At 40.9% G+C, this 14,903-nt stretch overlaps 1 protein-coding gene across 1 annotated transcript in view; it reads left to right on the top strand.

Moving 5' to 3' along the window:
- MAPK4 (mitogen-activated protein kinase 4) overlaps positions 1-14,903 on the top strand; it is a 103,945-nt gene that overhangs the window by 70,841 nt on the left and 18,201 nt on the right. Inside the window, exon 4 of the mRNA XM_036742101.1 lies at positions 9,008-9,152. Within this exon, the coding sequence (XP_036597996.1) occupies positions 9,008-9,152 (145 nt within the window). The remainder of the gene's footprint in view (positions 1-9,007; positions 9,153-14,903) is intronic.

Raw genomic sequence — 14,903 nt, forward strand, 5'->3', positions numbered from 1 at the left:
TTGATCTTCACAGCAGGCTTGCAAGGTGGGTGGTATTATTATCCCCATTTTACAGGTGAGGAAGCAGAGATAAAGTGACTCGCCCAAAATCACACAGCTAGTAAATGTCTAAGGTCACATTTGAACCAAGACCTCCTGACCCCAGACCCAGTGCTCTATCCACACTGCACCACCTCTAGTATTTCTATATTTCTAGATAATGACTACAAAATACACACCTAATTCACAATAGCCCTTTAGGGTAAGCAACGCAAGTATTATTACTTACTGCATTTTGCAGATAGGGAAACCAAAACTTATACAGAAGGGAAGTGATCCTGACTGTGGTTTCATGGTATTTAAACTCCTTTTTCCTTTCTACTTGCAATTTGACCAGGATTTTGGCTATGATATTCCTGAGTGTTTTCAATTTGGGATTTCTTTTAGGAAGTAACCAGTGGATTCTTTCTATTTTTCACCTTGTCCTCTGGTTCTGATAGACCTGTGTCATTTTGTGGTTTTGTTTTGTTTTGTTTTGTTTTTTTGGTCTTTGGGGTTTTTTTTAATGATTTCATGCAGTATGGTATTTAAGTGTTTTGTGTCGTCATGGTTTTCAGGGAGTTAGATGATTCTAACATTATTTCTCTTCAACCTGTTTTCAAAGTCAGTTGTTTTTTCATAATAGATACCTTTAATTTTTCAGTCTTTTGACATTCACTCTCAGAGTTCCTGCGGGCTTCTGGACATTTTCTTGTGTAGAGCTGGACAAGATGGAAATGTGTTAGTTTTTCTCTTTGGTCTTGTCAGTTAATAAACAAGCATTTCTTAACCACCTACTGTGTGCCACGTCCTGTGCAAAGTGCTAATATAAAGAAAGGCAAAAAACCAAACAAACCGCAAAACAAACAACGACAAACCAGTCCCTGCTCTCGAACAGCTCACAGTCTGTTGGGGAAGATAATAAGCAAATAACTTTGTACACACAGGATACATAGTATAGATACAGATGTAGATATACGCATATGCATACACATATTTTAAGTTAGAGATAATCAACAGAAGAAAGGCATTCAGATTAAGGGGGATCAGGAAGGGTTTCATATAGAAGGTGGGATTTTAGCTGGCACTTTGAGATAGCCCAGAAAGTCAAGCGGTAGAGATGAGGAGGGAGAGAATTCTAGGCAGAGGGGACAACCCGTGTTGGAGGAACATCAAGGAAGCCATTTTTATTGGATCACAGAGTCTATGGGGATAAAAAAAGATGCAAGAGGACTGCAGAGGTAGGAGGGAATTTTGCTTGATCGTTGTTCCATCTGATGCCTTTTTGATTTTTGCTGGGGTTTTTATGGATGAGTTGGGCTCCTCTAGGAGGAGTCCTTTATATCACCATCTTAACCAAACATCTTTTCAACAATTGTTTATTAAATACCTACTATGTGCCAGGTTCTGTACTAGGCTCTAGAGGTACAAAGACAAAAATAAAACAGTTACTGCCCACAAGAAGCTTAATTTTACACACACATAAAAAAGTATATGCAAAATAAATGCATGTTAGATGGAGGGAGAGGCACTAATAGCTGGAAAGATCAAGGAAGACTAAGTAAATGCTAAAACGAATGATAATTCAGAAACTTGTTTGTATTCTACAATAGTAACGTTTCAGATTTACCCTTCCCTTTTCCTTGGCCATTAAGTATTTCTTTAAACTGCTTGATCCAAAGTCTGTGTTTTTGTCCCTATATACCATGATGCCTACCTTTATTCTGTCTCTAAGGGGACAGGTATATGTTCCATCTTCCCAAACATGGATTGAATGTGGTTGGAAAAGAGGCCTTTCCTAATCCAATCAGTGACCAAGCTCATCAACCAAAAGTCCCTTTCCAGGAATTTTTCTTCCATCAAAAATTGGGGGGGAAGGTGGGAGGGGAGGACAAGATTTTTCTGGCTAATCAGGACTTTGTTAGCCTGGGGAGTTTATGAAAACTCTGTGACAAGCTGATTTCACCATCTTTACTGTTTTATGGTCCGTGTTAATTTAAGTAACATAAATAAGACTGTGTGGGGAGTGACTAACAGAGGAATAAAGGGGGAGGCTGGGCAAATCATGTTCTTATGTCAGCTTCCCTCTTAAATATCGTCATGGAAATGAGTTTAATTCTGTGCCTGTTGAATCAGAAAGAAGAAAGTAGAGTGATTTGTTGTTTTATTTGCTCTGCTTTGATCTTTCCTTGAGCTGCTTTTATTTGCACAGATAAGAATTCTACCCTGAGAGGCATTACAAGATTTAGAGCCAGAAGGGTTCTTAGAGGCCATATAGGCCAACCTTCCCATTTTACAGATTGGAAAACTGAACACCAGAGAAAGGGAGTGACTTGCCAGGATTAGCATTCAAACCTGGATCTGCCCACACTGAACTTACTGTTCTTTCTACTTCTCTCTGGTAGAAGAACCAGCATGCAGCAAAAACCAGCTATTTTGCTCAAGGTTGTGTAGCTGAATCTCAGCAGAGCCAAAGAATAAGCTAGATTCTAGACTACTGCTTGATTAAGATAAGATTCTACCCCTGACTGTAAAATCCTGAGCAGCTCTAGCCTGAAACATGGTCAAAGCCCCTGGGAGAGAGGGAGAGGAACATGTGGACCAAATAATACTGCACCGACCATCTCTTGCCCCCAACATGTATTTATAGATCATGTCAGGTTTAAAGGCAGTATTGAGGAGAGGGGCAACCTGAGGGTATATATGTCCAAGGAAATAAAAGATCACAGCTGGGGAAACTGAAGTGACTTGCCCAAGGTCCCACGAGTAGCAAAACTCAGGTCCTGTAATTCCAAATCCATCATTCTGTCTACTTCAACAAGCTTCCCTCAGTTTAACTGAGGGAGGGATGAAGAGAGAGAGGAAGGAAGGAAGGAAGGAAGGAAGGAAGGAAAGAAGGAAGGAAGGAAGGAAGGAAGGAAGGGAGGAAGGGAGGGAGGGAAGAAGGTAAGGAAAAGAAGGGGAGGGAGGGAAGGAAGGAAGTTAGGAAGTTCAAGGAAGCCCATTTATTCCAGAAAGATTTCTCCCAAAGCATTCAGAATTCTGTAATAAGAGGCTACTCCCTCCATCAAAACCAAAATAGCTTTAACCATAGTTTTCCTTTCAATTCATTCTATGTAACTAATCCTAGCTTTCCTAAGACAGCCTTTGCTAACTTGTTTCCCAATCATGTTTTATACCCCCATCCCTTTTTGCTCCTCAATGACTAAAAGACCGACCCCATGCATGTACCTGAATCTTGACAAATAAGAGAGGCCTAGAAGCCTCAATGAATGGGATCTTCAGAAGAGAAACCATGCCCAACTTTTCCAGGCTCCCTACTCAGACCTGGAGCTCTTTCTCTGCCAGGAGTGACGTCAAGACAGGACTGAATGAAGAGGTAGAATAATGGGAGAGAGGTTCCCAGCCCCTCCCTCCCCCCTTTCCTTCACTTCATTTTCAGTGACTACGGATGTTTGGGTCATCTGCTGAGGTAAGCGGCTTTGTGGTCCTCTCAGAACAGTGCCCATACCCAGTATACTTGGAGCTTGCCTCTGCCTGTCCTCTCATGCCCTACATTCAGACAATGCCCAGCTTGTATCCCCTGTTTATGCTTGATGGATGAGCCAGGGCCCTGGCGCCACCAGCTTGGGAGCAGTGCTGGCCTATGGGGCCCCCTGTTCAGATTGGGGGTGGGAAAGGACTACTTCCTTCCCACAAAACATCTGAATGCATTGGATCCTTAAGTAAGATGTTACCTCTAATCCAGATGAAGCTGGAATACCCGTTATGCTCCAGACTCAGGTAGATGGCTTGCTGGAGAGTGATCTCTGAATCCCTGCCTATAGCCATCTGTAAGTCTTCCTAACAGTTTTGGGTGTCTTCCTCTGAGCTAGTATTTTAAAGATTAATTTAATCTTTAATCCAGGAGAAAGGGCTAGATTTGCTCCCCATTATTAATGGCATATTTGTCTTTACATGGTTCCCTCACACATTTCCCATTTGTTATATATCTGTGGCTATCTAAAACCAGATGTTCTCTTGGGCACATTGTACATACAGAATCCAAGTAATTTTGACCTAAGAATTAATATTTTCTTGGATTTGTTCAGTGTTTCATGCTTTTTCAAAAGTGTTTTCATAGGCCTTGTCTTATTAGACCGGCACCAGCTATGTGATAATTTGATTATCAAAACAAAGTAAAAACTTCCCTAAGATGATTTGCTCTCCAAATAAGACATACGAGCCTGCCTCTAGTCTAATTCAGGAATGTTCCTTTTTTAGAGGGATTGTCTAAAAAAATGTTATTATTATGCATTAAAATTAGTGAATTTAGATATATATATGTGTGTCATATTTATTTGTTTAATATTGGGTTTCTAATAACACTCTTTTTAAAAGAACGCTTGTTGAGCATCATTTGGAAGGCTCCAGGCCCCCACCCCAGGGTTTATGGCTTTGGACAAGACCTTAGATTCTTTCTCCCTGGAAATCCCCATTTATCCTATCAACCTTACCTTCAGAGGAAGACACATCTCTCATTATTTCCAAAGGCAACCTCTGACCTTGACCTCATCCCTCATGGGCCCCCATGGGATCATACTTCTCTCTCCAGCATCTTCACTGTCTCCCCCTTCATGGGCCGTGTCCCCTCAGCCTTCAAACATATACCAGCCTTAAACATATATCAGCCTTACTTCCTTTGAAAAAGAGAATTCCGTGCCACTGCCTTTATCTTGTACTGTTTTATCTCCTCATTTTCCCTACCAAAGTTATCAAAATTAATTAATTTAAATGTCTATTAATTGTTTTTATTGATGTTTATGTTACATTTCTAATAAAATGTTTAATTTTTTTTAAAAAGAGTGATGATTACTGACCATTATTTAGAAAGGCCCCAGTTTCTACCTTATGGTCTATGGCTTTGGACAAGTTCATGGATTCATTACCTCCCTCCCACTTATCCTGTCATAGACTGATATGCCCACTGGTTCTATTTCTAGTCTACCTATTCCTTCTTCATGCCCTTGCACTCCAGCCATACCACTCTACTGAAACTGCTTACTAGGATCACTAAAAGGGGAACACAGCTTAGCAAAAAGAGCTGGAGTTAGAGGGACCCAGGTTGAAATCCCAGTTCTTCTCATTATTTCCATGTGACCCTGGAGAAGTCACTTCACTTTCCAGGTTCCAGGTTCCTCCTCTAAAAATGAGAATGAGAATGATTCTTGCACTCTCTGCCTGGTGAGGATGTTGTGAGGCTCAAATGAGATCATCTGGGTAGAATGTTTGGTCAAGTTCATATAAATGTCAGGTACCATTTTCAGATATTTTCCCTGCCCTCGAGGAGCTTATATGCATATATCTAAATAAATAATTATACCAGAGTATCAATGATAAGGACCATAATGAGAGTACAAAGTACTGTGGGAATTCAGAGGTAGGAGAGATCACTTCTGACTATGGGAATCAAGAAAATTCAGCAGTGATTTTGAGCTAGACATTAAAGAATTATGTATTCATTTATTCATTCAACAAACATTTTTAAGGACCTGCTCTGTAAAGAGCCCCTTGGATAAGACTCAGCTTCTGCCCTCATGGTGTTTAACCCAGCAGGAAGGGCAGCCACAAACACTGATAACTATATTACTTAACAAGAAGAATTATTTATTGTTGGTATTGAGTTGTTTTCAGTCGCATTAAAATCTTCATGACCCCGGGATCTGGGGTTTTGTTGGCACAGTTACTGGAGTCATTTACCGTTTCCTTCTCCAGCTCATTTGATAGATGACGAAACTGAGGCAAAGACGTTTAAATGACTTTCTGAGCGTCACACAGCTAGGAAGTGTCTGAGGCCAGATTTGAATAAGATGAGTCTTCCTAGTTCCAAGCTCCACCACATCACCTAGCTGCCCAAGAAGTATTTAGAGAAGGACAAAATGAAATTCTATGTGAAGTCTCAATTGAAAGGTTCTAACCAATACGGAGAATCAGGAAAAACTTCATGAGGGAGGTGGCATTTGAATTGGGCTCAAGAATGGGTAGAAACTCAACAGGTGAAGATGATAGGGTGGGCATGGAAGCATGAGCCAAGGCCCAGAAGAGAGAGTACAGAACATGTCTGGAGGGAAATGCAAGGCAGCTAGGTGGCACCATAGTGCATAGAGTGCTGGGCCTGGAGTCTGGAAGACTACCTTTATGAGTTCAAATCTGGCCTCAGACATGTATGACCCTGGACAAGTCATTTAACCCTCAGTTCCTCATCTGTCAAGTGAGCTGGAAAAGGAAATGGCAAACCAGTCCAGTGTCTTTGCCAAGAAAACCCCAAATGGGGTCGCAAAGAGTCAGACACAACTAAAATGACTGAGCAACAAAAACATGAAGGGAAGTAATTTGAGGTAAGGCTTAATAAATGTTGATTGGTTGACTGAAGGTGCAGTAGTGCCAAATTATAGAAGGCCTTGAATACCAGGTAAATGCATGTGAACTTAGATAAAGGGACCAGGTTTTGAGCATCAGAATGAACTTTTAAAAAGTTCGAGCAGAGGAGTAACATGACCAGATCTAACAAATGACGTCATGTATGTAAAGTCTTCGCAAACCTGAACATGCTATAATCTAGGATATCTTCTTTCTGCATAATAACAATAGCTAACATTTATATGGAAGTTATATAAAAATATGTGTTAGCTCTCATTTTATTATATTATAATTTTATATATTATGCAATATGTTACATAACATTGCCTTTACATATTATACATTTATATATAATGTTATAATTACTATATTATATGATCTTGTATTTCTATCACTGCCATGTGAATGCCTACTCTCATTATTATATTATATATTTGCATATATGATACACTTACATAGTATATTATCTTATAAGCACAAACATTTCTAAAGAAGCTACAGAAAAGTTTGTTCTCATCACCATCATTATTGTTGTTTTATTACTATGCAGAAGGAAGATTCTTCTGGCAGACATATGAAGGCTAGCTTGAAGGAACCAGAGAGAAGAGAGATAGAAATACCCAGTAGGAGATTATTATAATAACACAGATGAGTGGTAAAGACAGCCTGTTGTGGGTGGTGGCAGTGGGAATGGAGAGAAGAGGATGAGTGTGAGCAATGTTGCAGAGGTATACTCATTAACTGACTAGATGTGAGAGGTGAGGGAGAGGGAAGAGTCCAAAGTAGCCTGGAGTTTCAAACCTTAGAGATCAGGTGACTGGTGGTAAAGTGGGTTCCAGTTACAGAAATAGAGAAGTAAGGCAAGTAGGATTTTAACAAGTAGGAGGGGAGAAAAAGGAGGAAGAGAGAGCATTTCCAGTGGAGACAGAATAGTATGAGCAAAGACATGGAGATAAGAAAGTACAGAGTGTGTTTGGGGAACAACCAATAGGACACTTTGGTTTTGGAGGGATATATGTAAGAGAGTAGTGGAAGACAAACCTAGAAAAGTGGCATTTGCTCATGGAGCTTCTATCTCTCCCCTTCCTCCCCTTTCAGTGCCCTCCTCTTGGGATCCCTGGGTTGCTCTCTTGCTACTCAGAGTACTACCCTACACATCCCTAAAGACTGGCCCGTGTTATGTCTTGTACACATTAGGTGCTTAATAAATATTTGCACACAGTTCATATTTAATAAACATTCATTGAATGAAATTGGCTTGGACCTTTCCTAACACTCCATCAAAAGCTGTTTCTGTTTCATTTCCCACCCTCAGGTGACTGGTTTACTAAAGGATGGTGTGGTAGACAAAGAATTAGATTTGAGGTTTGACAATGTGGGGTTGAATCCCGGCTACTTCGTATATTAGTGACTATAAGTGAAGTCTTTTCTCTGAGCCTCTGTTCCTTCCTCTATAAAGCAGAATGGGACAGGATGGTCTCTGATTTTAGCTCTAAATGCTATGAAACCCATTTGTTGTTGTTGTTCAGTTGTTTCAGACTCTTCATGACCCAATTTTTTTGTGAAACTACTGGAGTGGTTTGCCATTTCCTTCTCTAGCTCATTTTACAGTTGAGGAAACTGAGGTAAACAGGGTTAAGTGACTTGCCTTGAGTCACATAGCTAGTAAGTGTCTGAAGCCAGATTTGAACTCATGAAGATAAGTCGTCCTGACTCCAGGGCCAGCACTCTATCCAGACTGTGCCACCTAGCTGCCCTTGAAACCTATAGTTCCCAATAATCTAATTTGTAAGCATTGGTGGTTGATGGTGGGTTAATGTGTTATTCTTCCTTTGAAATTTATATTTAACCAGGGGTCCCCATTCAGTAGGGATATTTTTGAGCCAGGGTGTCCTAGAACAGCCTTTACTTTTATGTCTCTTCTCCAGTTTTGTGCACAGCTAATTCAGTACTCCATTACCTGCTTCCCCTCCAAATTGGCTCATTCTGCTAACCCTGACTGCAAGTTCAATCCTTCACTATGCCTCACTGCCAAATCTGGTTGATAATTCTTCAGTTTTTTCCCTTGTGGCTATTTCTGCTCTCTTTTATAATTTCTTTAAAATCCTTTAGGGAAATGAACTCCTACCATCAACTCTTCTAACCTGACATCTTTGAATTCTCTAGTTGAAACTTTAGCTATAACTGAAGTTTGCCAACCAGATCATCAGGTGCTATGTGTTAAAATTAAGTTAAATACATTCTGTGTTTGAGAAGAGTGAAATGCATGTCCTTTGTGACTGCTGTTTTCCCTGGGCTCAGAGACTTTCACTTGCTCTCAGATTCAAACACTTCTAATGATCAATGTACCAGGCCAAGACGCTATACTTGGCTCCACCCAGTACTGTGACTTACAACAGATCTGAGCTGTGATCCACCAAATGCCTCCAGCTTTCTGTCAACATAACCAGGGAGAGACAGAAAGGACTAGTTCTTTATTTCACTCCCATGTCTCCTCAGTGAGCCTGGACCGTTAGAAGTTTGGGAAGAAGAGTGTCTCAGGAGCCAGTACTTATCTGTTGGTCTGGTGTTTTTGTCTTTTCTCTTCTAGGGTTATCTTTCAGAAGGGCTGGTCACAAAATGGTATCGATCTCCACGCTTGCTTCTCTCTCCCAACAACTATACCAAGGCCATAGACATGTGGGCAGCTGGCTGCATCTTGGCTGAAATGCTCACAGGGAAGATGCTGTTTGCTGGTGGGTTCCTCCCTTTCCTTTTTTCCTTTCCTTACAACATATCATTTTATAAAATGGGATAATTGAATGGAAATGGGGGCTTATACCACCCTCATTTGACTTATCTGTGGCTGAAGTTTGACTACCCAGGACACAGATTAGCTGAGAACAATAAATCAGTAACAATTAATAATTCACATTTATATCATGCTTTAAAGTTTGCAAAATAAATTTCTCACCACCATCTGTGAGGGATAGGAAGCAAAAACATCATTTCTTTTTTTTCTAAATGAGGAAACTGAGGCTCAGAAAGGTAAGCCATGGTCCTATATCTCATAAGTGTCAGAGCATAGTTTAAGTGCACACCTACTCACTTCAGAATAATGTTCTTTCTGCACCACAGGCCTGGGCCCACACTCAAGAAATATATAGACTATGTGTGTGTGCATGATATGTTTGTGTGTGTGTGTGTGTGTGTGTGTGTAATATTTAAATGTGAGATTTATCCTCTATTCTGTTTTATATAATATGTATATATAAAAAACATTATGTATATATATATAAACTCATCTATGCATATATACACAAACAAATAATATAGATATATCATGTATAGTCTATATGTTATATGTATACATGAATCATATATACGTATGCACATACAAATAGAAGGTTTATATCTGATATATATAGATAGATATACCACACATAAAAATAACGTATGGTATACATGTGGTATAGTACAATGTGAAGTCCAACAGAAAGATGGGAAGGCAGGGACATGGGACGGGAAGTCTTCATGCAAGAGGAGAGTCTTGAGTTGGGTCCTAAGAGATGGACAGGAATTCATCAGGCTGAGGAGAAAAGGAGGCATTCCATTTATAGGAAATAGTGAGAGAAACGACTTGGAGATTAGAAAGGTCAGTGTATATTTGAGAGAAGAAAGCACTCTACTTTGGCTGAGATAGAAAGTTCACGGAGGAAAAGAATAAGCACTAAGATTGGATAGGGAAAGTGGCTAGTTTGCAGAGAGCCTTAAACACCAGGCAAAGGAGTTCAAATAGGTTGCTTAATAGGTAATAGGGAGCCACAGAAGATTTTTAAGCAGAAAAACTACGTGACCAGATCTGTGTATAAGAAAGATGAGTGTAGAAGTAGTATAAGGGCTTGATAAGAGGAAGAAAGGGGGAGAATAGAGGCAGGCATGCCACTTAGAAGGCCAATATAATAGTCCAAAGAACTCATAGCAAGTCTTGTCTTTGTGTGGCAGAATTAGGACTTGAGTGGGTAAAAATACCAGGGAAGACTTGTTGGTAGGCTAGTGATTCAGATAGATGGGAGTATGTCTCAAAAGCACATTTATCCTTTTTTTCGAGACCTATGGACTGTGTTGTCTTTGGAAATGGTAAAAGGGAAATTCTAATGTGTCTATGCTCCCACCACCTGGGACCTGCCCTTGGCAGAAAGGACTATAGTCAAGACCTGTCCAAGGTTTCAGATGCTGCGTCCCAGAGAATACCCACTCCTCCACCATGGTGGGACCAACATGTGCCACACATTCCTTCAGGGCAGACAGTCAGCTAATTTACATTTAATTTTAAGGGCAATGCTCATTGAATAATCAAATTGTAAAAGACATTATTTTTATCAAACTAAACCGTAACTAAATTTAATTTTTCTAAAATTAATAAATTAACTTTTATTAACAATACAAACTTTAAAAATGAGACACAAAAATCAGTTTTGGGAGAGAACACTAGAGTGTACCTGGGAGCATTCAGCACATCCTATATATGCACCTGAGAGTAAGACCCTGTTGGTCGGTGAACCCTGACACTTGGCAGTTGCCTATCATACTGCAGAGTTCTAGGTCAAAAATAGCTACCCCTACAGTGGAATGGGATAAAAAGGTCCTATAGATAGGGTCTTTAAGACTATGTCCTTTTACTACCACAGAATATGCTCAACCCAAGTATTCATATGTTTATTTACTCAGTCAATATCTATTAAGTGCTTGCTGTGTACAGGGAACCATGCTAGATGCTAGGAACATACTAAGTTTAAATAAGACATTCTCCCTGTCCTCATGGAGCTCATAATCTAGTTGAGGAGATAAGGCACAAGCATCAATAAGTAAAATACTGTATGGCAGATGGTTGCAATACAGAGAGGTAGGTCCATGAGGAAAGAGTGTTGCTAACCAGAGAATCAGGGAAGGTGAGATGTTTGCCACATTTGGATATTCAGCCCTATAGGAGCTGAACCAGGCAGTGTAGTATAAGAGAGTGCTGGATTTGGAATCAGGAAAAACCTAGGTTCAAATTTTGCCTTTGACACTTCCTGGCTTCGTGATTAGGACCACGTCATTTAACCTCTTTGAGACTTAGTATCTTCATCTGTTAAATGGGGATAGGGATAGGAACTAGACCTGTGGTTTCATTGATATAAGGAACTCCCAGCTGAGGAAATTCCCTCTACCAATGCAGCTTGACATATTCTCTGCAGCTTATTGTCTTGGAGAGTTGACAATAGACCGCTGAAAGATTAAGTGGCTTGCCCAGGGCCAAATGTGAATTTAGGTAGTATGCATCAGAGGTGGGGCCTGAACCCCAGTATTTCAGTTCAAGGCCAGTTGTATATCTACCACATGGCATTGCCTCTAAGGCAGAGTAATGACTATGTGCCCATCTAATGGGATCCAATGGGATTGTGTACATTCGGTGCTTTGTCAACCTCAAAGTACCTTGGGATTACTATTTTTTCCTGGCCTCTCTGCCTTTAATTCTGATAGCTGATACAACTGAATACAGGTGCCTGTTAATAGGCACATAAGCCTATTAGTTGCTGTTTTCTAGAGAGAAAAATAGAATAGACTTAGGGGTAGGAGCTGATGGGTGGTATGCTGTCACTCCCTACCCTCTTGGCCAAGGTCACTTAAAAAGGCCAAAATATTCCCCTACAGCTGCTTATAGTCTAGTTGAAGAGACAAGACACGTACATAGAAAGATAAACAATAATATGAGGGAGATGGCCTAGTATGCTAGAAAGAGCACGGGCTCTGGAGTCAGGAGATTTCCATTGGAATCCTCCATCTGATGTTTACTATGTGTGTGACCTTGGGTAAGGGACTCTCTGGGCCCCAATTACCTGCTGTCTAAAGTGAGTTGAACTATTGATGTTTAAGGTCCCTTCTAGCTCTAAAATCCTATTACTCAAGTTGGCCTGTTCTAGGTGCCATGAGGAGTCACAAGTAGGTGTCATTAGAGTTCAAATGAAAGAGAGATGGGGGTGGGGGAGGGCTCAGGGAAAACTTCTTGGAGGAGGCCAGATTTCAACTGGAACTTGAAGGAGTCGTTGTTCTTAGACCTACAGGAAGAAAGGGAACAACATTCTGGGCCAAGAAAACCAAGACTGGAAAGAGAATGCACAAAGATAGGTTAAGGGGGTCAGTGAAATAGAATTCTCATAGGGGAGTGAGGGTTGAAAGGGGCTGTGTCTGGATAATTGTCCTTCAAGCCCCAACTCTGAGACTTGGTGTCTTCCACTTAAACAGGTACAGAGTCAGTTAGTGATGTGGAAGATGTTTGTGATACCCAGGGCCTCCCAGCAGCGGGCTGACTTCAGGAAGGCTGCCCAGCTCTCACCATGGGAAATGGCCCCACTTGGTGACAGAGTGGAGGCCCTCAGGGATGGCAGAGATAAGTTTGTTTGCACAGGATCCAATCCATCTCCAGCAGGGCATACCAGAGCTGCTGTCTGGGCTCGGGTGCACTGATGAAACCCAGCATGGCAAGCAGCGAAGGTCAAATGATGCCTTATCTTAATGTTTGGGAAACACAGCCCCTTTGTAAGTAGCCTGTGAAAGCTCTGTGGGGGGAACTTGGCTCAAGGGGAGTCCACTTCGACTCACTTATTTGCCTGATGGAAAACAAAGTTTACATTTGTATAGAAGAGAAGGCAAGGACCAAAGGAATATATTAAGGGTCTTGGCAAGGAGAAGGAGTGGGGCATGTCCAAGCTGGATCAGGGCTATTGCCCTGGACAAAATAATAATCCCTTACGGTCCTAGAACCATAGCACTTCCATATACATTCCGTATACATACTGCCATAGCACTGCCGTATACAATTTTCAGCAAGGATTTTTATCCCTAGTTAACAGCTGAGGAAATGAACATTCGAGGTTAAGTGACTTGCACAAATCCACACAGCTAATCTTAGACTCTATCGGATGTTTTAACTTAAGCAGTTTTTGTGTACATCAAAACATGAGTTCTAAATGGAGTGAAAATTTGTTCATCCATATTTAAATGAAGCACATACTACATAAAGAATCCTAAGTACGGATAGTTTTAAGTAATTTTTTAGATTTGTTATTTAACTTGTAATGACCAAGTAGGAAGCACTGCCTTGTTTTCCCATTTATTTGCTTAATAACATTGGCACTTCCACAATCAGTTTCCCATTTTCCTCATAACCTTTGTCATGTTTCCTAAGCTTTTTATGCATTTAGGTTTTACTTCTGTAAGGTAATTTGATACAAGAAACGTAATTTAAGTTACACTCCAATTTTTGTAACTTTGAAATAAACACCTAATTTGTTTTCATCGTGGAGTTAACTGAGACTATAATAATAATAGAATGTTGAGACTAGAAAAAATTTTCAGGATCATCTAAGGAATGAACCATAGCCTTCTGAAGTCTCAGAGTTTAGAGGCTGTTAGAGCTCCCCTAGTTCAAACCCTAGCAGAAGCCCTTTATTTTCCAAAGAAAGAAGTGAAGGGTCACAGAGGTTTAGGGTCAGAGGTAGAACTGGAACCAACTGACTGTTAGGCAAAGTCTCCTTCCACTTGAGGAGGAGATTCAGATAGTCCCTAGGTTTTTGGAACTTACCTCAAAGGGAAATGAGATGGGAGATACCAGTGCCTTCAGCCTGAGAGGTCTGATGGGTGAGGCAGATGGGCCTGGGGTCTGGTTCCCTGAGTCAAGATACCATTGAGGCTCCCATAGCAATGGTCATTGCTACCTCCCTCTGGAAGCATCAGGCTCCTTACTGGGCTCCCTGGGGTACCACTTATAGAGACCTTTGAGTGCCTCCATGAAGTCCCTACCCTCTAAGGGACTCTTCCTCCTCAATCCTCTGATTCTTACCACTGCAATGTAACTTATATCCCCTATCAGTAGGCACTAGAAGGGCAAAAGTGGGGCACTGCTAGAAGGGGCTGTGGATGGGAAGAGAGTCACTCATCTTCCCTTTTATTTTTTTAAAGATCCCAAATCCTTCTGGCTTTTGATCTTGGCTTGCCTAGAATAACTGTGCCTATAATAAGCCATCCACACTAATTTTTCAAAATGACACAGTATCCAAAAGGATTTGAGTATAATATAAAACCTTGCATGGTCAGGTGCTAGATTGGATTGGTACACACTGTGGTTATTGACCTTCATGATCGAAGAGGACCAAAATGTCATCACTGTGTCAGAGTCAAGGTATACTGTGTCCAACTGTGGCTGATCAGACCAATGCAAACTCAAAAGGCTCTACCACAAGTCGGCACAAATAGTTCATATGAATATTTGGAGTGGAGATGTCACTAAATATGTGCATCTCGGTGCACAGTGTAGCAGTTCAGTGAAGGGAGGAAGGCTTATGAGACTGGGCTAAGCCACCAAGGCTTCATAGAGGAGATGCTTTCAACTATAGAGAAGTATAGAGGTTCTTCCAGGTAGGAAGAACAGAATCAGGAATGGTGGAAAATTTGGAATTGGAAGA

This window comes from Trichosurus vulpecula, chromosome 1 (assembly GCF_011100635.1).
Source record: "Trichosurus vulpecula isolate mTriVul1 chromosome 1, mTriVul1.pri, whole genome shotgun sequence".
In the NCBI taxonomy this organism is placed as follows: domain Eukaryota; kingdom Metazoa; phylum Chordata; class Mammalia; order Diprotodontia; family Phalangeridae; genus Trichosurus; species Trichosurus vulpecula.